Consider the following 25626-nt stretch of genomic DNA (forward strand, 5'->3'; position numbering starts at 1 on the left):
TCCACCCTCCACAAAACCCACACACAAATCACACACCCCCCCCACCACACATCCACCCCCCCTCCAACCATACCCACCTACACACAGTATACAAGAGTAAGACTTTATTTTGAGCTATTATGCAATTGCCTCTATATATACTTTGCAAGAACACATGCATCAGGACAAAAATATTTTTTTGAAATAAAATTAAACTATAGTATAATAGATGTTTGATTTTTAGTATATGATTTTTTTTCCCGGTTCCAAGAGGGCAAATCCCCCTCCCAAAAGGAGTACTTGCAGTGGCAAAGGTCAAAGGTAAGCGGCAGGATATCTGATCCCAAGATAGCGATTGGGGGACGGGGTACCTTGAAGATACTGAGGGCACTTTGCAGCCCTCAGTAGCTCACCAAAAGTCATTAAGTGGACCTCCACTTGAAATAATTGCCCACCCCAACAGTCAATCCATGGTGGCTCCAAGGGCAACAGGTGCAAGTTGGGCAGTGTATATACCCCCGGTATTGCAGCAGGTGCCCTGCAAAGTATGTAAGGAAGCCAGCCATTTTAGATTCTGCTCTGGCTGTCAGTTTGCAGATCTGGCTCATGTACTTGGCCCAGAGGAATAACAGAACATCAAGCATTCCTTGTTCCCTGGTCCGTTTTGTCTTATACATTGTGGCGCTTACAACCGTCTTCCACCTAAGCCCCAGAAAAAGACACATGGCCTCCTCCCTTTGTTCTGAGGGAGGAAAGACCAGTGCAGTGTACAGAAGCACTGGCAGCAACACTGCCCTCATGTGCTCTACACCCCCCACCATTGACAGGAGGCTTGTGTTCCATAGTCCCAGTCTCTGTTTGACCTTGGCCTCTGTCTTTTCCCACGTTTTCTGGCAGATAGGTACCCTGCTTTGCCCAGGGCTAGGCAGGTGGTCTTGCCCACATTGAGCTTGGCCCCTGCCACCTCTTTGTACACCTGGGAATGTTGTAGCATTCTTCCCACCAACCACTTTTCCTTGCACAGGATGTTGAGGTCACCTCCCCTGTGTAGGCTAGGACTCTTGTCTCTGGCCCATTGCTCCCAGGGATCTCCACTCGGTGAGTCCCAGGGTCTTGCCTGAGCCACTGGGCCAGCAGTTCCATCATGTAGGTGTAAAGGTTTGAGGGGTGTGGGCATCCCTACCAGATGACCACCCCAGCTGCAGTGGAGTTGAGCACCCCATCCGCCAGTACTCTGCTGCTTATGTTGGTGTACAGTGCTTTTATCCATGTGATGAAGGTCGAGGGATCCCCATCCTCTCCGGCATCTTAAACAGGAATCAGTGGAACACCTGGCTGAAGACCTTCTCCAGTTGAGGTTCAGCATGGTGACATCCCGCTCCCTCTCCCCTTGGTACCACAGCATATTTTACAGCCACAGCTGCGCTCCATGGATCTGCCGCCCCAGCACTACGCACAACTGGTCTTCGTGGATCACAGCACCTCTAATAGACTTAAAGTGCTTGGCCAAGACATGGGCCATCAGTTTATAGTCAGAGTTCAGGAGTGTTATTGGGTCTCCAGTTCTTCAACTCCTTCCTTGCCCCCTTCTAGCACAGAAGGGTTATGATGCCCCTAGCCATTTTGGCCCCCAGGTGACTCTCCTACAGCTGCTCCCTATACGCTTCCAGCAGGTCTAGACCCACCTGGTCCCAGAAGGTAACAGAACTCTCTGGCCTGGCTATCTGCCCCAGAAGTTTTACCATTCTTGAAGCTGTGGAGAGTCTTGGTGGCCTTCTCCAACATCTACTCCTCCACCAGCTTCTGGCACTTGTCTACCCCCAGGGCCCAGGTGAGCTCCTGCAGGGACAGGGTTCTCTGTGTGTGTTGTCTACAACTCTCAGTAAAAGATTGCTGACATCTCCAGCATCCCTTAGTTCAACTGATCATTCGCCCCGTTTCTGTCCACCATGCTGGTTGCAGCCTCCTTCCTGGTCTTTTTTTTTCAACCTGCCAAAATAAGCAGACCACTCCTCCCCCTCCTACACTCTGGATCCAGGCTCACCTCCAGCTTGGTGGAAGAAGGCTCTTGCTCTCTCTTTTATGTTGTCCTGTTGCTGTGCGGATCTGGTACCCAGCTCTAAGGGTCCTCCACCCTGCATAGCTCTGTCTGAACTCCCATTAGATCTTTTCTTCATCCAGGAGGCTCGCATTCAGCTTCCACTCTCCTCTTCCTCTTTTGGGCTGCCCCCCATCTCTGCCTTTACTGTCCAGAGGCAGCCGTCTGAGAAGCAAACGTGGATTCAGCTTTCGCTACTGCCCACCCTGACCGGTGCTGAGCTATGCAAGAATGGTTAGGGAGGATAAGAGGGAAAGGGAAGAGCAGAGGACCAAGTCTGCGTGTGACTTCGTCTGCCCTATACGGTCCACTCAGGTGAAGTTTCCCCCAGGCCTTTGGGCTCCTTTGCCCACATCCACCAGGTGGGGGTCATAGGCAAGTTGCTTCAGTAACCAGGAGGATCTGTTTAAGCCCATCTTTTGGCCTCTGCTTATTCTGTCTCCCTTGTCAATGATGCAGTTGAAGTCTCCTGTGATCACCACTAGCCAGATACTGGGCATTTCCACAGCTGTGCTCTTTAGGAAGGCACACCCGTTTTTTTTCTTCTTTATTGGCTGGAGCGTAAACATTTAGGAGGTCAAATTTCCCTCCCTCTTTTTCAAAGGTGACTTGTAGCAACCTGTTTGGAATAATCTGCCTATGTTGTGGGGGGGAGGAGGAGGGGGTCTCGTTTTGTCTCCCTATCAGGGTAGGATATCATATGGTACCTATTTCTCTTTCTTTATCAGGCTCCTCACATTTACTGAAGCTATTAGGATAAAAGCTGAGGGGCAGTTGCTGTGTGTCTTTCTCATTTCCTTATCTTCTTAGGGTCTTTGTTCAGGCTGAAGTTTTCTGACACCCTGCGGAGTTCCTTCAGGGGCACTAGTTCCCTTGTCCGGATGGTGAGGGTGTGGGGGAACTTCAGGTTTCTCTTGTACTTTGGGGTTTCCCAGCTTCCCTGGTCTGTCTTTGGGTTTGCTGGAGGTTTCTCCTGTCCCTCCTGGGTCTCCATTTCTGAGCTGGAGTTTTCTTCATCTTCTGGGGTTCCCTCTGGGTCCCCTTTTAGGGGGTCCAGCTCTTCCCTTTCCCTCTTATCCTCCCTAACCATTCTTGTATAGCTCAGCACTGGTCAGTATGTGTGTGTTCTCTAGATACCCTTCCCCCATCACAAAGGATCCATGTGCTTATTAGCCTCCACTCATGACTGGAACTGAGTGTTCTTGTCATGAGTCCTGGGTTGCTCAAAACAATGATATGCAGGTGAGGTGCAGGAAATCTGGTCTGGCTTCATCTTATGGAGCTTGGGGTCACACTCATCATATGTGCCAGGCTGAGAGAGGGAGTGACAGAGGGATTCTTGGTGAACTATTTGGGACCCTGTTTTATGATGTTTGCCAGGCATTTAAGACTAGTCAAGAAACAGGAGTCATTGGAAATGGGAAAGAAAGGTGCAGCTCAGCTATTGGAGTGAAGAGGAAGTCAAAATGTTTTCAGTGTAGCGGCTCACTATGACTTTAAAAAGAGTTGGCAGTGAGGAGACTGTGCTTAATAGGCACTACCGCATATCTTATTCTTACAGGCTGCACTAACCTATTCTTGAGGTACGTTTCCAACAGCATTTCGGCCTTTTTGGCTAAGATCAAATGTAACATTTTTGGCACCAAGAGGAACGTGCCAGGGCTGGGCTGGCTCTGGCCCTTGTGGTGCTGGCCTGGTATTGCAGTACCTCCAGGCCCAGTGCCAGTTTACACACACACACACACACACACACACACACACACACACACACACACACACACACACTTGCCCAGTGTTGACTATGTTTTTTTTATAATCATGCTCGGTGTTGGCTGCATTTCAACTAACTTCATAGTTGGTTTCCATTGTTGAGCATGCCCTGCTCTTGGTAGCAGTTTAATGATAGACAGTGTATTTAGTGAGATTTTCTTGTGTGCAATTGTAAGAAGGGCTTTTTTCCCTATGTCAACTGGGGGGAAAAAACTCTTGTATTTGAGTAAATATGGTAAGACAATAACATTTGTTTCAAGTGCATAGGGTATGATACCCGTTAGGCAGACTCCTGGTTACTGCAGCTAGATTTGTGTCAAATCATAATACTCTTCAATTTCTATCCCATACCAAATGTTATCGCTTTGCTACTATCATATTTGAACAGCATGTGCTGTTTCCTGTCAGCATCTTCAGTTGTTCTCTTGCTTTTAATTTACAGAAAGTGCAAAAAAATAAAGTTCACTCTAGCGAGATGCAAACCACAGAAGAATGGCTAAGGATTCATGGCTTAGAATCTATGCAATTAACATTAGAAGATCTCATAAAGAAGGGCACTTTTGTCTTGTAAGTACAATGGCATGCCTTCTTTAATCAATTATATTTGTTTACATTATTAATGGTAAATAATGGTCCTTCTAGGAATGCTGAAAATGCCACTGAACAGATAGAGTTTACAGCAGAGACTGTTGTGAATTTTGAATCCAAACTGTCTGAGTAAGTATAATACTATGTGCTACAGTTTTAAGATTTTACAGTAATCCACAGATGAAATATTTGTAAGTGGAGAATCGTTCACCTATGACAGCCCTGGAGTTGTGATAAATGAAACATAAGTAGTAGCTGTGCATGCTTCTGTCATGATACTGCTGTAGTATATCTCAGTCCCAACCTACCAACCCATGACATTTTGGGTGAGTTCTGTATTCAAGCATTACCCTTTTCCATGAGAGCTATTAGGTTGCTGGAAGACACTAGAATGGTGATGAGGACAGTTGTCAAGTAGGACCTGAACTGAGAAGGTTTGATTAATTTCAGATAGGCCCCTGAAAATCATTAAGATGCTTACTGGCTTTTATTTATTGGCTTGCTTTCAAGCCAGTAATCTAATAGTCCAAGGCTATGTGGTCTCTACGCATCTTAGCCACACGGGTATGTTTTGGGGAGGAAGGAAGGAAGAAAATCCTGTATTTGATGTCTGAAGCTTGAAATATTTCTGTATAAATTGTAAATGCATATACTTTCTCATTGGTTTTGGAAGCACCAAATCATTAAAATTATAAGACAAATCTCCAAAATCAAGCAATCATTTGACAAGCAGACTTGTTGAATGTGCTCAGTAGAGTGCAGTATAACATTATAGTACCCAGCTCAGTCTTCTGTGAAAGTTCCTACTCCTTTGCTAAATGAACAGCTTTCAGTGCATCAGTTACACACATCTAAATGCCTCTGTTGATCTCATTGTTTTTCAGGGCAATTAGTTATTTAATCAATTAATTCTAAAGAAAGATGTGTTTAAATAATTAACATTGCAATCTCTAGTGCTGAAAGGAGAGCATTATAAATACATACCGTATTTTCTCACATATAACATGCCTTGGCATATAGTACACACCTTGTTTTTGAAAGGTGGAATGAAGGAAAAAAGATTTTTCCAAACTTTTGGCCGAATAGAACAGACACAGAGCCTAATCTTCAGATAACTCACCTTCCCTTTCCTACTTAGCTAAAGGTAAAACCCAGCTGTTTCTGAAGACTGGTTTCCATAGCTGGATCTAAGATTTTTGAAAAGAGCTAAAGAATCTCCAAGGCTATAAAATAGGAGGGAGCCCAGAAGTAGCTTGCAGACAAAAAATATTGCCCTAAGAAATAGCAGCTTGATTAGTGGAACAGCAAGTCCATTAAAAAGGAGAGATGTTCATTAACCTCTGAAGTGAAGAACAATGAACAGTTAAGTGAGTTCACTCCCTCAGCTTCCTGGTAGTAATACCACAGCTGCTACACTGTGGTTCAGGGATCAAAGCATGATGCTTCTATCCCTGGGCAGAAAATCAGCTTCCCTGCTTAATACATGCATCCCATTTTGGGGGAAAGTTACATTTTGTATGCAAGAAAATACAGTGCATTTAAAAAGTGGCCGTGTACCCAACAGAGAAATTGAATTGGGATGAAAATGTTCTGAATTACAAACTGACGTACCATTCAAAAGAATACAGTAGTTACATATATTCTGTGCTTGTACAGAGTAATGCAGCTTTATCACCAGCGAATTCAGTGGCTTTTGGAGGATAGCAGACGGGTAAGATTTAATTTTTCAATATGATTTTTTAAGGGAACTCTGTACCTCAAGGTAAAGAATAAATTAACCCTAGAATCACCCTGGAGAAAACTTTCTATTTTTTCCCATATTGTAAAACATGGAAGCAATGTATAGCAATGTTTTCTTTTCTCGTTGTTATATTGTTTCATTAATTGTTTTTAAAGTGCCATTTAAGATTTATTTTCATCCTTTACTAAGATAGCTATTTTGCTTTTTAACACATAGTATTTTCTTTTCTTTATAATCTTAGTGGCTGTTACCTCTAAGGATTATATATATACAGGGCCAGAAAGTAAGCAGTATCCCAAAGACTAGCTCCCAACAGTTGCTGGATTGGCTTGATGAGGATACTGCAAAATGAGGCAATCCTTCCCTTTTCCAAATAACAGACATGTCTTGGGAAGGAAGAAACTTGTCTGCTTATTAGAGCAAACTACAAGTGAAACCTCCTTTTTCTTATGGTTCTATCATTGTCCGATTTTTATACTTAATCAATAAATATAACACTTGACGTTAAAATGGCAGTGTATAGGACAGGGGTGGGCAAAATATGGCCTGCAGGCCAGATCCAGCCCACCAGGCCATTCTGTCCGGCCTGTGGGGCCCCTCTAAAACTTAGAAAATTATTACATGCTGGTGGCTGCCTGCCAAAGCTGACAAGGCACCACCAGCAGTAGCAGCCAGCAGTGGGACCCAGTGGCAGCAGCAGCAAGGCCCACTGGGCCCCACCTCACCCCAAGCCCCCAACCGGAAGCTTCTTCCTAGTACAAGCTTCTGGCCTGGGAACTATGGGGCTATTCCCCTGCCCTCCCTCCATCTGAGAATGGAAACTCAGATAAGAATGGGCAGAGGGAGGGGAGTGGGGAGGATCGCCAGCAATTGCCCCATTCCAAAAGGGCCAGGCCGAGCTGGGCTGGCTCCATGCCACACACCATGCAGTCCTGGTCCTACACTTGGGAACCACGTCCTGCTGGAGCCAGCCTGCCCTGGCCAGTACCATGCGGTTTCTGGCTGCACAGTGTGGCATGGAGCCAGCCTAGCCCAGGGGGGTAGTAGCGTAGGTGGGTGGGTGGGAGTGGCAGCGGCAGCTGGGAAACAGCAGTTGCAGCAGTGGTGAGCAGGTGGGAGGAAAAGTAGGGAAGCAGCAGGGGAAGAGCAGTAGTGGTAGTGGGGAAAGTGACAGTGGTGGGGGAGTGGCAGCCATGGTGGCGGGGGAAGTGGCAGTGGCGGGGGAGTGGTGGTGTTGGACAGAAGACCAACGCGCAGGTACAGCAACCAAGGTCTTTATTGAGTGACACACATAGATCAAGTGGGGAAAAGCAATGCTTTATCTAAAACTATTCATACTCATGCTCATACATGCACACAGGCCAATCCACTGGTGCTCAGGTTTAGTCACGATAGCCAGTCACAATGACTCTGGACACGATGATCTTATGGGAGGGATGCTGGCAGGTTCTCCTGAGTTGATGTGGATGGCATACAATGTCTTCGCTGATGTGGATGGCCTGGTCTTTGCTGCCTTCTTATACTTAGTTCAGGCAGACTGTTGCATTGCCCCTGACAGCCCGCTCAGCCAATCACTTTGTTGCTGTTGAGCTGAGTTGCTGAGCTGACTTCATCAAAACTCACAATCTTTTGGTTACGTACATCTTGGCTTAGGCATGCAGATGGATGGTGAGAAGGTGCTTTAGTTTACAGTATCCTGAGATGGGGTGTCTGCTTTGCTCCTTATCTTCTTGTAGTTGGTTTGTTTGTTCTTCTTATCTTTCTGTTCTTAAGGCTGCTTTCTCAGCAGACTAGGTATGCTTGAAAACAAATTCACTCGCTCTCATGCATTCATCCAAAACTAACTTTTAATATTCTCACCAGCGGTGGCAGCAGGAGTGCAGGGCCTGTGCTGGTGCCTCGGGGCCAGTGGAAACCCAGGGTGGGGCAGCAGTAGCACAGAGCCTGGGTGCAGGGTCTACCTGGCTCCATCGCACAAAGGTCATATGTAGTCTGCCTGAGCTGTGCACTTCTGAGGAGAGCTGCACACATTGGAGCCATCAGCCCAGCCCTGCTCACTGCTACAGGTCGGGGAGCTCCATGCTGTGGAGCTGGGCTGGTTCTGCCCATCTCCCTGCTGCCCCAGCTGAGCACCATGACCTGCATCACCAACTATATCATGCAGGGCTTGGTGGGGCCAGTCCCGCATGCTGCCACCACCTGTGGTGGGGACTAGAGTGGGAGCATGGGGAACTGTGTCATATAGGGCCAGGCGGGGCTGGCCCCACTCCCTGTCACCACATGTAGCTCCAGGGACTGGCACAGTCTAGGGACTCCAAGGACCCTCCACACACACACACACACACACACACACACACACACACACCACCCTTCCACATGCACACTTCCACCCCACCCACCATAACCCCACACCCTCCCACTGCTCTCACCCCAACCACATACCCCACATCGACACCCATCCACCCACCATACACACCCACTCTCTAACCACACCCCCCCACATATACCTCTTTACCACCTACACACAATATACAAGAGTAAGACTGTATTTTGAGCTATTACGCAGTTGCCTCTAGATTCACTATGCAAACGCACATAAATCAGAATTAAAATAATTTTAAATAAAATTAAACTAGGTTATAGTAGATGTTTGATATTTTATTATATGATTTGTTTTTTCCCAATATCAAGATGGCAGCACCCTCCTTCCCAAAAGGAGTACTTCCGGTGGCAAAGGTCAGGGGTTAGAGTTGAGACTTCCAGTCTCAAGATGATGACCAGGGGGTCGGGCACCCATCAAGGAGTGGGGTTACCCTTACAGCCCTCAACAGCTCACCAAAACTTATTAAACGGCCCTCCAGCCAAAATAATTGTCTGCCCCTGGTATAGCACATACAGCAAAACTTTATAGTTAATTGTCCTAAGGTCTTTATGTTTACATTTTCTTTTTAGGTGTTTGGCCTTATAAAAGGAACCAGAGTTGGACTCCTTGTTGACGTATCTGATATAAGTTGTGGACCCAGATTACTTGATTTCCAGAAAAACCTTTTGGTAAATACTGAAACAGATGGGATATACAGGTTCTGTATGACTGCAGGGGAGAAAGTAAATATGAAGTGTCTGTTCAACATTGACAGCTAGGGGGGAAAAAAAAAACACTTATTGAATTTTGTGTTTTCTTAAGTTGGAGTGAGCAGAGTCTGGCCTGTGGGTTGCATTGGGCCTGCAGTAGACCCCATTTCCCAGCAGCCCCTGCCTGTATCCCCCTGCCAGTTTCCATGGAGACCCCAGGAGCTGTGGGCAATGATAGTGTGGGGCCAGGGTTTCCATGGAGACTGGCCTAAGCTGTACTGGCAGAGCGCATAGCTGGGCAGCGACCTGCGCTGGGGCCGGGGACAGGATTTGTGGCAGTGTCAGCGTGGTCCGGAGCTGGGGCAGAGCTGTGATCTGTTGCTTGCACGCCCCCGCCTGTGGCATGCAGGCAGCTGATTGCAGCTCCAGTCCGTGCTGTCACCGACACAAGATCCCAGCCCAGGAGCAGCTCTCCGCCTAGCCACATGCCCTGTCAGTACTAGTCAGGTTGGTTTCCATGGAAACCCTGGTCCTGCACTGCCACTGCCCTGCTGCTCCTGGGATCTCCATGGAAACCAGCTGCAGGGACACAGGCAGGAGCTGCTGGGAAATGGAGTCTGGCCACCAACTGGATCTGCTGTTTTTCCCACCCCTGCTCTTAAGTAGCAGAAGTAAATCTGCAGGAGGCATAAAGATTACTTTAACTGCTTTTAAAGTATAACTTCTTTGTCTTAATATCTAGATTCAGAAATCTAAAGCAGTTTCTCATTTTAAAATTTTCAGACTTGAATTCAAACATTAAACCGCTTAGTATTTATGCCTCAGTTATTTTTCTTGTGTGCCACAAATAGACAGGGAACAGGAGCTGGCAGCTGAATTGTACATATAATTCAGTATACCAGAATAGGGTGCAGTTTTGCCCAGATGGTCTGACACAACAAAGCATGCTTTATCACTTTGGCCAGGGCTCTGCTAAGTTAGTTGTTCCTGAACTTCCAAAAGAAAAAGCAATATGATTTTCAGTTCTTTATTTTTACAAAACTGTTCTAGTAAATATTGTTAAAGGGAGATGCTAAGATATAATAGTACCATTTTCTCATTTTGATACTTTCTCTATATATTCACTTTTCATACACTCAGAGAATCTTGACTATTAAAAATTGACTTGTGCCTAATCCTCTGTTGTAACTTGTGCACCCTAAGTAAATATTTCAAGATTTTGTATTTCGCACTTTTGTGCTCCTTGGATACCTTAAGTTATACCTCTAGCACTTAGGGCACTTTTACACATGCTTCCAGTGGGGTGGGGCACTTTAATGAGAGTGGCTTCAAGAGCTGCTCTAATTAAAGCGCTGCCATGTCTCTTATATCAGTGTCCCTGCACTTAAAAATGACAGTAGGGGGCTCTTGAATTGAAACTCATTCAACAGCTTTAGTTTGAGCACCCCGCCGTCATTTTTAAGCATGGCAACACTGATGCACAAGACGCAGGAGGCTGCTCGAGCGCAGTAATTGCCACACTTCAGCAGCTTTGATTAATCAAGTCTACTCCAACGCGCTGTAATTACAGTGCATCGGAGCAGCCTCCACACTCGTATATAGACGCCCCTAGTGTTTACCAGTCATTTCATAGTACTTCCTGATATTACAACAGCCCTGTGGATGAACATGCCCTTCTGAATTAATATTACCTAAATTTCATATTCTTGAACTACTAAAGAGTGAAATGAATTGGTTAAATGGGGAGAACATATACTGCATCATCAGAATGGGAGTGCTATTCAGACATGGTAAGCAAGGAATAGGGCATGTGGCTGACTCTCACTGTTTCCCACTAAAGGATTAAATCTGTATCACTTCTGTACTGAGTCCAGTTTTCATTTGTGATAGCTCAGAACACTGAATACTGGGCTTTTTTCAGCAAATTACAGTGTTTTTCTGAAACTCCATTAACAGCAGCATGGATATTAAATTGACTCTTTTGTTTTTTAAGTGCTTAATAGACGAGCAACTGTGTTATAAGAAGCAATTATATTTCCTTTCATTTGGGACTGAGATTTCATTTCCATGGGAGAATCCAACAAATGTCAATGTACATGTGTGAGTATATTATGTAGCTTCTAAAAACTTGTTTTCAAATAGTCTTCTTTTCTGTGTCCAGAATAAATTTGCAAGAAAGAACCATAAATGAATTGACAGTGCAATGCAATGGACCAGCTAAATCTCATAAGAGGTTTTGTGTGTTTGTGACCTTCATGACCTGTTTCACTTAGAACACACCCGACTTTCCTTTTATTCTTTTGCTAGCCTACACAAAGCAAGGCAGTGGGTACAGGAGCTGAAGCCCAGTGGAGGCTGCAATTTGCTGAAGGGTCTAAAGAAGGTCCTTACAAAGACAGATCTGAATTCTTTGGTTCTTGTTGTAGGATGCTGGTAAGTATATTATCTGAACTGGCAGTAGTAAACATTAGCTTAGATTAAAATTGTACTTTTTAATTTTGTATCTTTCCACTTTTATGGCATGCAGGAGGAGTTTGTTTTTATAGACACCCTTGACTTATTTTCATTCTTCCCACCTTTACCATTGCTACTTTTTCTATTTGTTCCTTCATTTTTGTTACTCTTCCTTTCCCTTCCAAATTTGTCCTTGTGTATATATAGACTATATGACAACTTTTGTATTGTGTCATTTATTCCAACCCTAATTTTCTATGATTCTGTGATTTTTAAAAATGATTGGCATGATTGAGAATTTTGGTGGGACTGTGCAGGACTGTGGGATTATCAATTGCTTTGTGCATTAATACCAGTTTCCTTTGGTTGATCACAGACAATGGAACTGAAGAAATACTAGATATTTCCTTAAAAGATATAATTTCCACCAAACTTTGCCAAGCAGTCAGTTCTGAGTTGAGATAAATTTTGAATTATGATAGATGTTTGATAGTTTGCACAGCTCAAATAATGAGTGCAATAAAAGCAGAATATTTGAAGTGCTCTGATGAGTGCTAGATGACCAATTCTTCTGTTTTCTTTGTTTTGAATATGTAGTAAGGTGGTAACTTGGTTTTGCTGAACAAGTATAAGTGCCTTTGGTGGTCTGGATCCAGATATCATTTTAATGGATCTAACAGCAATGAAGAATTAAATGACAGGTTCCTGTTTAGCTTATTACAACAGCACCAAGGGATTATGCAGACTTCAAATTTTCCTTTTAATGTGAAATAACTACTGGTACAACTCAGACTGAAAGCAGAAGCTGTCAATTCCTCCTTTACTACTAAGTAACAAAGGCTTCTGCTGGCCTTGAAGAGGCAGCATAGGAAAGGGAGAGTGAGCTAGATTTTATTTCTTCTCATATTTATTAGCTGAGGGTTTAAAAAGAGAAAAACTGCACAAACTTTTGAAAAGTTTTTACAAAATGGTAGTTACCCCAGATTGCCTAATGCTTAAATTATATTCCTATGATTGGATATTTCTTCCTCATCCCTGGAAGCTCCATCATCCCATTTCTTTAACCAAATAGGAGAAAAGGCCATATTAATGTGCTGTTCATTTTTTGTCAGCCCTGATCAGTCTTCAGAAATATTGTCAGACTACATTCAGCAGTGTACACTGGGAAGAAAGCTGCTTGTTCATGCAGTTACGTACGAGTGTAGCAATCATGTTCCTCCAGTAAGTAATCACGTTCTTTCTGTTTTGTAAAAGTGCCTCATTTGTTTCAGAGAGAGTACATTACAGAATTGTTAAATGTTTTTCAAATGTTTTTTTGGAGCTTAAATCTCCAATAGCAATTGCCTTCAAATAAGTAGGAAACAGGTTAATGATGACATTTTATTCTTAATTGAAGTCTGTGGTTAACCTTGTCATTTGATATCTCTTTCTTTAATCTGTATTAGTTGTTTGGGTTTTCCCTTGGTTCCTAAATATGACTGCCTGGAAAAAAGATGAGATTTTTATTATTTACAGCTTTTGCTACTTGAAGGCAAAGACTCTTTTATGCCTGTTACAGAGAACTGAACAAGGCAGCCTATGCATAGAGGTACCCAAATCAAATACTTCATCTTCATATTTATATATAGGCTATTTTAAAGAACCTGACAGCAGTAGTGGGAGGCCGTTATCACTGCTACTCGTCTAAGGGTGAGGTAGGTTTGATTTTCCTGATTTATTCATTCAGTTGCTCTTCATGGAATGGGTCTATCAATCTTTAGTAAAATGATGTAGTAACTAGAACCTTGGTGAGGAAAATGCTTAAGCATGTGCATCAAATTAAGCATGTGTTTAATGCTTTCCTAAACACTTTTCCTAGAGGCTTCTGTGCATGTAATACAACTGTAGATTTCAGCTTTAAATTAACATTAAAGCTACAGACTGTATCACTATAGACCAATTCAGGGATTCTGTGTTGTTTAGTAGAGAGAGTTAATTGCAGTATTATTTGATATGACTACATTAACTCTTGCTACATTAACTAATTTTGTCAAGGATCTATGTAGGTAGTGCACATAAAAATTGGTAATTGAGTTCTAGATGAGCTGGCAGCTTGTTTGATATTTTACTAACCATTGACCTTTCCCTTTCTTGTTGCATGATAAGAATTATGATAGTAGTGATATCCATCTATTGCTACTTGAGTCCCAAAAAGCTAAGGCCCTGCTGAACAGGATCAAACAGATTTTTCCGGGAAGGACTCATGACTTGCTTGTTACTAGAATGCAGGAAGTAAGTAGAGAATTTATTTTTTGGGGGTATGTTTTGCTATAGTGCGGATAAAAGTGTGGAAGTCCTTATTAGTGTTGATAATGTCAGTCAGTCTGAAAACAGTGCCTCCTATTTTTTTAAGCCAAATGTTATTAAAAATATATTAAATTTGTCTGTTGGGCTTTTTACATACGATGTTTCAGTTTCTTCAGGACCTTGATGTAGACTTCTGAGTTTGCTATGGCTCCCTTAAAGCAAGAAGTCACCAAGAAAAACACTCCATGTCCGTGGCTGAATTAGGAGATAAAAATTAAGAGGCATTGCTTTCTGACTGACCCTCATATGAAAAATGCATTATATTATTACTAAGATATCACACTCGTATGTTTTAAATATTGCTTTTTGTCTGTACTTTATGGCTGTGTCCACATGAGCATGACCGTGTGTGTTGGGGCATCTCAAAGAAGTTTGAGATGCTGCAGAAAGCACACTGTGCACAAGGAAATGTTCCCCACGCTACATATTTGCAGTGCAGACTCTATATTTTATACTGGGGAAGCAACTGGAGTCTGGGTCTTCCAAGGAGACATTCTGGTAACTGGCCGGAGCATCTACATTTGCTGCATCTCCCTAGTGCACCAGCATGCTGCCTCAGTGTGCTGAAGAAAATAAATGCACGGTGTGGCTCACAGCAACTTGCGGTAGCAGCAGCAGGCAGAGCCCCCCCTGTTGGTTCCAACTGAGTCCTGGGAGCTGCACATGTGTGAGGTTTGGGGCTGTAGGAGTGTGTATGGTGGGGTTGGTGGGGTGTGAGGTTCAGGGGGGGTGGGGCCCTCTCCCACATTGCCCCTATGGTGCACAGCACCCTCTGCCGGCAGCAGGCCCTTGGGGCACTCATGGCCCATGGCAGGCAGAGCCGCCCACCAGCACACAACTCTGGCTGAGTCCCAGGAGCTGCGCATGCCCCCAAACCCCACTCCTCCTCCAGGGCTGCACAGCCCCCCCAAAACTCACACCCCCTGACATGCACTCCCACACCCCCACCACAAATCCTACACCCTGTGCGCCCAGCTGCTGGATAGGATGGGACCTGTTGGTGGGAACTGCAGCCACACAGCAGCTGCTTCACTGCAGCCCTGTCCTGTGCCTGCAGTGGTGCCAGGACATGCAGACCTGGCTTGGGGGGGACTCCTGGTCCCAGGAACCACTTTGGGGGTGTGATGGGCCAGGGGGAGGGATAGAAGTGGCAACCGGGGTGGGTGATGGGCAGGGGGGGATTGAGGTGGCAGCAGGGTCTATGGGTGTATGTAATGGGCTGGAGGTGGCAGCAACAGGGGTGTGTGTGAGACAGAACTGCAGGGTGGGGGGGTGCTCTGGGTAGAAGCGGCTTCCAGAGCAAGGCTTGGAGACCCCCTCCTCCAGAGCAGCCTGTGCAGAGGGAGGTTGGCCTGGAAGGGAAGGGGCTTACCCAGCCCAGTCTCTGAGTACATCAGGGGCTTCCCAAGAAGTGCATAGAGATTTCTGGGGCCTGGGCACAGATACAGGCAACAGAACAGCAAGGGCTGGCACTGCTTAGATCCACAAAGCAGCAGGCAGGACAGCTGCTGGTGGACTCATGTCCTGGGGCAGGGAGAGAGCTGGGGCTAGTGAGGGGCAGGCAGGGGCTGCAGATCCGGAATGAGGTGCACTGGCAGGGTTGTGGTTAGGAGTGAGGAACAAGGGCATGGGCAGGGCACCAGCCTCTCAGTGCTGCTCAACACCACAAAACAAGTGGGGAGACAGCTGCAGCTGGACCTGCATCCTGGTGAGCAAAGGGGGCAGGGGAAGCTCTGATTTCCTATGATCAAAAAAACCCAAAAGCAAATGCCAAAATACGTAAGTATTTAGAATTTATTTAATTATAATGATTGAAGCAGTGATAGGCTTCCAAACTGTGTTAAAATTTAAATATATCTATAACCCTAGCCATGGTGCTACGCGTGGCCATGTCCGGATTCAGGGTTCTGGGGGATCAAATAGCCTCGGTCAGTCTCCCAGCCCCTAAGGTTGGGGCCACCACTCCATGGAGTGCTTTTTTGTGGTTCCCCCACACACTGGAGTACATACAGTCTAAGTGTTTACACAGTGTATTATTTACAAAACAGTCAATGTATGAATGAGGTTAATAGCAGAACAGGATATCAATAATCTAATTGTCAAAGGCAGGTATCAGTGAACTAAAACACTCTACAAATTGAATCGAAGACACCCTTAGTGCAACTCCCCAGCTTAAACCTTGAGACTCCAGTGAATTTCAGCAGGAGCACACAGGGTGAACACAAACATCAGCTCTCCTTCACGCTGGCAACACGACCATGGCTGGCGCTGCTGCTTCAGAACGTTCTGCTTTGCTGGAGCTTGCGTGGAGAAGAGCAGCTCTCCTCTGCTCCAGCTGTCTGTGGTATCTGCAAAGAAACACACACTGCTCCCGCCCTCTCAAAAAAACACACCTTTCTCCAATTCCCAGACATGGCCCCTTGTGCTGATACCTGAAACAACCCTGGGTTTATCACCACCAGTCCCAGGTTGTTTCTTAGTTAACTCTCCCCAGAGCCTTCCCAGATCAACACCCTGTCCTCCTAGGCCAGTCTGCCTCATCACCCTTTTCTGTCCACACAGGTTCCTTTGCCTCCCAGAGGGAAAAAGGATACCAGGTTATCTTCCTGTCACTAAGGGCAGGTTCACTTCACAGCACCTCAAGGTGGTGCCTCCCCAAGCTCTGTGGTCCTGGGGATCCTTCCCATCTCTGAGCCTGGGTGAGTCCCCAGGGCTGAGTTCCCACCCCTCTCCTGCTTCAGGAGCCAATCGAAAACATGCATATGCTCTTGCAAGCAACAACTTTCTGCAACCTTTCCTGGTCTGCCTTTGCAGGGATCCTGAGCCCTGCTGCAAATCCAGTGGCAGCTGTTACATACAATAAAACCTTGTGCTCAACTGACACCTACTGATACAGTGGCATTCCATTTTAATCATGGAAAAGTGTGGTTTTCAGGGCTTTTAATGAAACAATTTGGGATTTTATCAGAGAATTTGCGATTTTTAGACAGAAAACCAGAATCCCTGCTGGTGAGTCAAGTGGAATGAACCTAGACAGGAGCCTGCCCAGGGCCAGCACTGGGGACCCAGCTGGAGAGCGGAGGAGGTGGCTGACCTCCTGGCCATTTGGGGCAGTTCAAAGCAAGCCACTGCACTGAGTACATCTTTTGGGCAATAGCTGCCCAGATGGTACAACAGGGACACTGGAAAACATGGCAGCAGTGCTGAATGAAGGCCAACTGTGCAGCCATGGCCTGCTGGCAGCGGGCCCAAAGGTGCAGGTGGCTCTGCTGCATTGCCCATACCGCAGCCCAGGCAGCCGTGTGGTCCTTGTCCAAGTCTGGCAGGCACAGATGCTGTTGCAGGTGGCAGCAAGTCACAGGCAGGTGGTAGTTCCTGCTGCAGTGGGTAGAGGGTGCAGGGGGAGTCTAGCACAGGGGGCTAGTGTCCCCAGATACCAACTGGCTGAGCCTTAAAAGCTCCTGAGGGCAAGTAGCCCCGAGCTGCTTGCCAGAGCTGATTTTTATATTGCTTAATAACTCAAAAGTTCTGTTTTATAAATCTAGATCTGTGTTAAAATTTTTTAAAACAAGAAGAACTGTTTTCTGTCACAGATATAAGGGGCAAGGGGGTGTGTGTGTGTGAGAGAGAGAGAGATTGAGAGTGTGCGAGCTCAAGTTCTTTCCGTCAGGTAATATGGAGGCAGTTGCATAGATCATTTCCACCAGGTGTCACTATAACTTATGTTAGAACCAGAAACTCACGTCTCTAGCCAAGGAAAAAGGAGTAGTTACTGCTCCCGCTTCTGTTTCTTTCTCAGGATATTTTGACGTCTCCTAGAACAGTGGTTCTCAACTTTTTTGGACCAGGACCCATTTGTAAACATCAGTGGCCAGCCTCCATCCGGTGCCCCTCACTCCTGACTCACTGCCCCACTACCCCAAGGGTCCAGCCCCTGAGCGTGTCGGGCAGCAGGGGTGTAGGGTATGGGGGGCCCCAAGCAGCCCCTTGCGGGCTGGAACTCTGCCAGCCTGCAGGTGAAAAGCCACAGTTCCCCACATTCTTCTGTAAAGGAGAATCCTTTTTTATAGTTTCTCGATCTATTTTTAAAGTTTGTTCACAACACTTTTTTATATATTCTTGCAACCTGCTTTTGGGTCACAGCCCACAAGTTGAGAAACGCTGTCCTAAAACAAGCTCTTCTGACAAAATTTTAACTCATTTGTACAGATATAAGCTTTTCTGCAGGCATAATAAGCATTGAGCCAACTACTGTATATATTCCTACTAACTCTGTAATGGCCAAGGTTCCTCAAATGCTGTATGGAGCTTGTCATATTAATACAGATGTCAGTCAAGGGAGCAGCTGGCCAGATCTGCTGCAAGGGGGAACTGCCCACATGCTGTTTATCATAAGCACTTGTTTTTCCATCTGTAAAATGAGGATATTTACCTCCTTTTGAAAATGCTACATGCCACCCACAAGATAAATAAACATAGTGAGTCTCAAGTGACAGCTGCATTCCCCTCCAACCAATCCCTGTCCCCAAGCAGCCTTTGCACTGTTAGTACTGTGTTTTGTTGCTCACGGGTGGGTGCGGGGCTGCAGAGCCGTACTTTTTATGTAGTGGTGATGGCAGCAGAGAGGAGCTGCAGGGCAGCCTGGGCCTGGCAGAGGTGAGGGGGAGGGGCCACTGTTCCCCCCGCATGCTGAGCAGCAGCTTCTGCCTGGCTGCTGCCATTGCTCAATGTGGGCCCACGATCTAGAGCAGCTGCGGGGGGGTGGGGGGGGGGGGTGTTGGGTTCAGAGCTGTGCGCACAGGTTCCAGCTGGTCCAGGCTGGAGTGGGCTACGGTCAAGGCTGTGTACTGTTGGCAGTGGGAGGGAAGAGCTGCAGGCTGTACAGGCTTCAGGCTGTTGCGAGGTGGTGGCAGGGGCTGGGTGTGCTGACCAGCTTGTGTGTGTAGTTGTGTGGGGCTCCCATGCACACCCCACCATACCCACATACCCTCCTCTACAACCACACCCTCCCACACACACAATCACACCCCCACAAACACCGCGCCTTCCCACACCCTCCCCCATACCCTGCCCATATGCCTACACCCCTCCACAAAACCCACACCCCCCCACACAGCACACACACCATCCCATACCCCACCACACACCCATCCAGACCCCAACCACTCCCCACACACAATATACAAAAGTAAAACTTTATTTTGAGCTATTATGCTATCCCCTCTATATACACCATGCAAACACACATAAATATGGACAAAAATATTTTTTTAAAATAAAATATGTTATAATAGATGTTTGATTTTTAGTATATGACTTTTTTTTCTGGTTCCAAGATGGCAAACCCTCTTCCTAAAAGGAGTACTTCCAGGGCAAGGGGAGGGACTTCTGATGGCAAAGGTTGGGGGCTAGGGGTGGGACTTCTGGTCCCAAGATGACAACTGGGGGCAGGGCACCCGTCTAGGAGCAGGGCTACCCTTGCAGCCCTCCACAGCTTATCAAAACTCATTAAGTGGCCCTCCAACCGAAATAATTGCCCACCTCTAATTTAGATGCATGGCGAGGAGCATCACTTCTATTCTTTTTACAGTCCTTGAATTACAGTTATGGAGTTGCTAAGCATGTGGGCAGCAGTTGTGGAAGCCTGGTGTTGTAGTACCAAGGCACAGAACCACTGGTTCACAAGTTTGTACAAGTGGAATTAAATGTCAAATGAGTCCATTATAGCATTTAGCCAACTGCAGCAAGTAAATAAAGGACTTGATTGGCAAGTAATGAAGATTCAATTAGTTTATTTTTCCTAGATGATTGGCTTTTAGCTCTAGAGTACATGTAACTTGAGAGGTTTTCCTTTACATTACTGCTTTTTGCACTGTGACTAGCAAAGGGGAATGCTGTTTTCCCAAAACCATTTAAAGTGGTGAAATTAACTGTTAAAAACACTATTACAATGTTTAGCCATTTTTAAATAGCTGTGTCAATGATGCCTCATTTTTAGCATTAGTGAAACTATTATGCCATATGTTCACATACATTGAAATTTACAAAAGACATTTTTAAATGTTTAGATTTCTACAGATTTTGCAAAGGTTATGCCGGCTAACTTCCTTCCAAAGCATGAAAGTCCCCTTGTTATACAAATGCCCACCTTCCTGGCTAAAACCTCAGCTAGCTGGTTGAAGACAAATGGACTGAAAGGTATTGTATGCAAATTAATTTCCTCTAGTGTGAAATGCTAATTATAGTTTGTGTTTTATTTATTCTTTCCATTATTTATTATAGCCAAGAAGTTGAGCCTTTATCAAGTTTTGGCTCCAAATGCATTCTCACCAGTGGAAGAATTTGTGCCTATTCTTCAGAAAACAGTGTCATCAACACTGCATGAGGTAGATAATGAGAATTCATTTCTTGTTTTCCCTATGCCTTTAGTTGTTGTTATAGACGGTACATATGATTCAGTGTATGGTAGCTTTAATAAAGCTATTACTCTTAGTTCTCTGACATACCCTCTGTTATTTGTGATTTCTTTAATGTTTTAAATAGTTTAGATAAACTACTGTCTGAAAAAAATAGCCTTATATCATCTGAGCTGTCAAAGTGATTGCTTCAAGACCAATACCTATAGGTGATATTTAAGGAGTCATATTGGCCAATACTGATCCAATTTCCAATACAGCTGCATGTAGCTCATAAGTCTGTTGTGGTGGAAGGGGAGGGGGTAGGGAAGGGGTGTGGGGGCAGATCAATGCCCCTGTGGTGAGGGAGAGAGGGGGCAGGGGCAGGGGCTGCCCAGCTGGGGTGGGGTGTTGATCTGCCCCCTCCGCACCCCTTCCTTTCCCACTTCCACGACAACAGATTTACCAGTTGCACACAGCTATATCAGAAATCGAATTGGTAGTGCACTGGGGTGCATGCACCCCAGGAGGGCATAAGTGGGGGCATGTGCCCCCGGATCTGCACAGATCTCCAGCCTGAAGCTGCAGCCCACCCACCCTGCCCCACACAGATCCAGGGGCGCACCCCCCCCATGCCCTCCTCGGGTACATGCAGCGGTGGGGGACCCCTGTGACGAGCTGTGGCTCCGTCCTGTACCCTGCCCTACCCTGGCTGGGCAGCACTTCCCCCTGCCCCCTCCCTGCCTCACTGTGGGGAGCGCTGATCTGCTACCCCATACCCCTTCCCTCCCACCTCTCCTTCCACCACAACAGACTTACCAGCAGCACACAGCTGGTCTGTGTTCCTCGCTGCATGTTTGCTGCACTGCGGCTGCGCACACGCACAGGCATTTCTCAGCCAAATTATCGGCTACTTCAGGCCGATTTCCGATACAGCCAATTTTCTTTATATTGCTACCAATCCGATATTGGACTACGGTACTGGTGCACTTCTACTTAAATTAGTTCTACATTAGGGCTGTGCGAAGCTTCAGTCACTGATTCGATTTGGTGGAGATTTGGCCCGGTCTCTGAATCTGAATCGAATCAGGAGCCCCTTTAATCTCTCCGAATCAAATCAAACCCCTCCAAATCAATTTGGAGAGGTTCAGGGAGATTTGATGATTCAGACATAGACACAGCTTTAAATTTTTTTTCTACATACCTCAAGGTACCAGGCAGCTCGTGAATGCCAAGATGCTGGGGCGGATGAAGCATCCCACAGGAGCGCAGGGGGGTCCCCAGCATGCTCAGCAGTGGACCTGGAAGTGGGCCAGAAGCACTTGGCTTGGCATCTGGTGCCTCCTGGGTCTGAGGGCGCACCCAGCGTCTCGCCATGGCTGATTACCAAGCCGGGGGGGCATGGGGCGGGTACTTCCAGTCCACTTCCAGGTCTGCTGCCAAGCACGTGGGGGGGCCCCCCGTGCTCCTGTGGGACGCTCCATCCACCCCACCATTGCAGCGTTCAGAAGCCATCTCTGGTACCTCAAAGTATGTAAGAAAAAAACATTTAAAGCTGTGTCTATGGCCAAATTGCTGATTCTCTGAATTGGCATCGAGTCTTTAGATTTGGATTTGGCTGAATCGAATTGGGACAGTGATCTGAATCAACAAATCAAATTGCTGTCCCTGATTCAGGCTGAATCCGAATCGAATACTGCCCGTTTTGCACACCATTATTCTACATTGTTCCTGTGGAGGGGCAGTAACTGTTTCAAGGAAAAGTGAAACAAGGGCAGTGTACTATAGCACAAAATATGGTAGCTGATATTTTCAATACAATCCCAGGGATTTAACCAGGCATCAGCTACACAGCAGCACCATTATTTACAAGAATCCTTAAAGCATACTGATGGAATTATACGTGAAATTGTATTTTCAAAAGTGTAGCGTTGCTCCTATGGAGAATGAAATTCCTGGTTGTATATATTTCTTGAACTTATCTGGAGTTGAGAACATCCTGCACCTTGGCAAATTGGTTCTAAACGATTAACTGTCTATTTAAAGTATAATGCTGCCTTATGGGATTTACACATTACGTCTTCAGACTGTACAGGTAATTCTATCCAAGCAGGTGTCAAAGATCTTTTTTAAGATTAAAAAAACAAATAATACTTATTTAAAAGCTTAATACCTAATCAGTACATATTTAGCTATCCTTGTGTATCGTGCCTTTTATGCTGAGAAGGATAAAGTCAGTCCTGCTATAAGCAAGTAAAACTCCATAGATTTTAACTGATTATACATTTATAGATTAAAGTTGTGTGTTCTTCTTTAAAATGTCTAGAAATGAATTTCACATTTGTGTGAAAATTCAACAGTCCACGTTTGGGCTACTTCAGCAGTCCAACTGTCACAAGAGTTTAGTGTCCCCAGATACCTACTGTCTGGGCTTCAGAAGCTACTCCCTGAAACATGTGAGTGTTTTGTTTGTTGTTTCAGAGAGCAATGATGCAGTTTGAATGGCATGATGGAACTGTGAAAAATGTTCACGTGGACCCACCGATATTATACCACTATCAGGTGAGTTGTATTTACTTGGTCCTCTCCCCTCTGTCAAATTGCATGTCAGTCATCCTGAGCAAAGCCCAAGCAATACAGGGTTCACAAGGTGGTGCTGAGTGTGGGGTGGGGAAAAGCGACCCCTCCCTGCCCTGTGTCCAGCACCCCGCGCTGCAGCCGCTCACAGCTCGCCTGGGGCTGACTGTGCCTGCTTCAGACAGCTCCCCCCTCTCCCTGCTGGTACAGTCCAGCCCGGCTCCACAGACCCCTGCCAGCCTGTGCCCCGCTTTGGGCCCCACCAGTGCTGGCCCTGGAGCATTGGTCCCAAGACATTGGGACATTGGTCCCAAGATGGTGACCAAAGGGCAGGGCACCTGTCAAGGGGCAGGGCTACCCATGCAGCCCTCGACAGCCTGCCAAAACTGGGTAAGCGGCCCTCTGCCCGAAATCATTGCCCGCCCCTGATCTAGCTGGAGGGCAGACAAAGTGACTGACCTTCTGGCCATTTGGGTCCAGGAGAACACTTCAACAGTTCAAAGCGGTCCACCACAATGAGCACATCTGGATGATACCTGCACAGACAGCAGAGCAGGGACACCAGAAGACATGACAGCAGTGCCAAACAAAGGCCAGCTGTGTAGCCATGGCCCATTGGCAGCTGGCCCAGAGATGCAGGTGGCTCTGCTACAGTGCCTGTACTACAGCCCAGGCAGCTGTGCAGTCCCTATCCAGGTCTGGTAGCCATGGGGCCACAGGTCCAAAGGCCAGATACTGTTGCAGGTAGCAGCAGGTTACAGCCAGGCAACAGCCCCCACTGCCAGATTGCTGCAATTGGTAGAAGGTGCAAAGCCCCTCTAGGTTAGGGCTACTTCAGCAGTCCAACTGTGACAAGAGGCTAGTGTCCCCAGATACCGATTGGCCAGGTTTCAGAAACTCCTGAGGGCAAGTAGCCTTGAGCTGCTCGCCAAGGCAGCTTTTTATACTACTGGGACCAGCACAGGTGCTGGCCCCAGCCTCTAGCTCCCCCTGGTTGAAAATCGGAGAGGAGCTGGCCAGGGTCAGTTTGCCCTGCTCCAAAGTACATGTTCAAGCACTGTGCTGAGGCACAAATCTCCAGCACCAACTTGTGCCCTGCTACTTGAGCTGCTGCAGGCACGTGTGCCTGCATGTGTGGACGCATCCTTAGAGTACATTGCATGTTTGCAGACCTTGTGTGCATTTATATTAAATGCTGTCTGTTAAGTTTTGCTGTAAACATGGGGTGATACTGCTATGGATAAAGTTCTGACCTTTGCAAAAAAAAATGCTGTTTAGAAATCAGTTTTCTTCATGTATGTGCTGTCCACTATCTTGATAAAGGATAGATAAGAAGCATTCATTTGAGAGAAGTTTGATTATAACATGAGTACAGGCCCCTTTTTATTTTTACCACTTGTTTGTCTTTTCAAGTGGATTTCTTAACAGAAAATGCATGACTGCAGAGATACTGGAATCTTTATCTTAAGTGATCATTTGTGCTCTGTGTTAATACTTGGATTTTATTCACTCTAAGTTTTATAGTTGTTAATAAATTTTGGAAGTAATATTAATCTGAAATGTTAATATATTAATTTATATTAAAAATCACTACTTATCAGTTGTTATGCATATTTTATTCACAGAAACAGCTTGCTAGAATGGTGAGAATATATGAGAAACGAATTGACTGGCTTTCAGTTGGCAGCAGAAGAATATGGGGAACTATTTGTGAAAGGAGGTATTGTTACTTTGGCAGTACTTCGGTATTAAATGGCAGATGGACAAAAATTGATCACTATGGGACAGTATTAAAAATACATGTTTGACAGGATTCCCCTTTTAAAACTTTTATAGATCTGTCAGCCAGTTTTAATTGGCTTGTGTCATGTTTATTCCTGTATAGCAGAGTTATTCAGTACAGTCACAATACAATTTATAAAGAAAAGATAATTTATGCATTAAATAGGGCCTTTTCTAACTACCAAAGAATTGTAGCTTGTCTGTCATGTGGATCTGGGAGCAAACTTTTTGTACCACTTTGGAGTAACTCCTTGTACATTCCTGGGGGGGTTGGTGTCACTGTAGTTGCCCCCACCTGCTTATTAGACATCCTTCAAACTGGCCAGTCACATCTTGGATAGCCCATGTTTGTGCATAAGGGCAGTAGAGGCGTGGAGTTGTTGGTTTTTTGGTGGGTTTTTTTGGGGGTGGGGGGGGTGAGGCCACGAACCAAAACAGCCCTTCATGTATCCACATCCTGGAGTTGCTATAGCCTGGGAAACATACCATATTACCTGAATGGGTATTATTTCCATGTAAAAGTAAAATCTCAGCTTACATTTGTTTTTTACTTTCTTTTGCTACCTGAAAGTTATTTATAGCTTTAATACATGAATAATTGATATTTGACTGGGTATTGAGGTGACTAAAAGATAAAAATGGAGAGAGAGGGAGAATATTGTCTGAGATTAAGTTCTTTTTTCATTTCTTGTGTAGGGTTGTTATACTAGTCGATATGTCAGTAATAAATTCCTTGTATATCATCTACATCCAACATTCCTTGCGACTTTTGCTTGAGGAACAAATGTCAAACAAGGACTGCTTCAATATTATTGCGTAAGTAG

At 45.6% G+C, this 25626-nt stretch overlaps 1 protein-coding gene across 6 annotated transcripts in view; it reads left to right on the plus strand.

Moving 5' to 3' along the window:
• The window catches only part of VWA3A (von Willebrand factor A domain containing 3A), a 76667-nt gene that overhangs the window by 6173 nt on the left and 44868 nt on the right, over positions 1-25626 (plus strand). For 5 of the 6 annotated variants that reach the window (XM_019494772.2, XM_059716825.1, XM_014610682.3 and 2 more), the window contains exons 4-17: positions 4290-4414; positions 4490-4564; positions 6092-6146; positions 9129-9227; positions 11242-11348; positions 11556-11681; positions 12815-12923; positions 13331-13396; positions 13848-13973; positions 20117-20246; positions 20331-20434; positions 22925-23005; positions 24646-24740; positions 25499-25618. In XM_019494772.2, coding sequence (XP_019350317.1) covers positions 4290-4414; positions 4490-4564; positions 6092-6146; positions 9129-9227; positions 11242-11348; positions 11556-11681; positions 12815-12923; positions 13331-13396; positions 13848-13973; positions 20117-20246; positions 20331-20434; positions 22925-23005; positions 24646-24740; positions 25499-25618 — 1418 coding nt within the window. The remainder of the gene's footprint in view (positions 1-4289; positions 4415-4489; positions 4565-6091; positions 6147-9128; positions 9228-11241; positions 11349-11555; positions 11682-12814; positions 12924-13330; positions 13397-13847; positions 13974-20116; positions 20247-20330; positions 20435-22924; positions 23006-24645; positions 24741-25498; positions 25619-25626) is intronic. The other variant, XM_059716826.1, reaches the window with a different exon arrangement.

The sequence above is a fragment of the Alligator mississippiensis genome, chromosome 13, assembly GCF_030867095.1.
Source record: "Alligator mississippiensis isolate rAllMis1 chromosome 13, rAllMis1, whole genome shotgun sequence".
NCBI classification, from domain to species: Eukaryota; Metazoa; Chordata; order Crocodylia; family Alligatoridae; genus Alligator; species Alligator mississippiensis.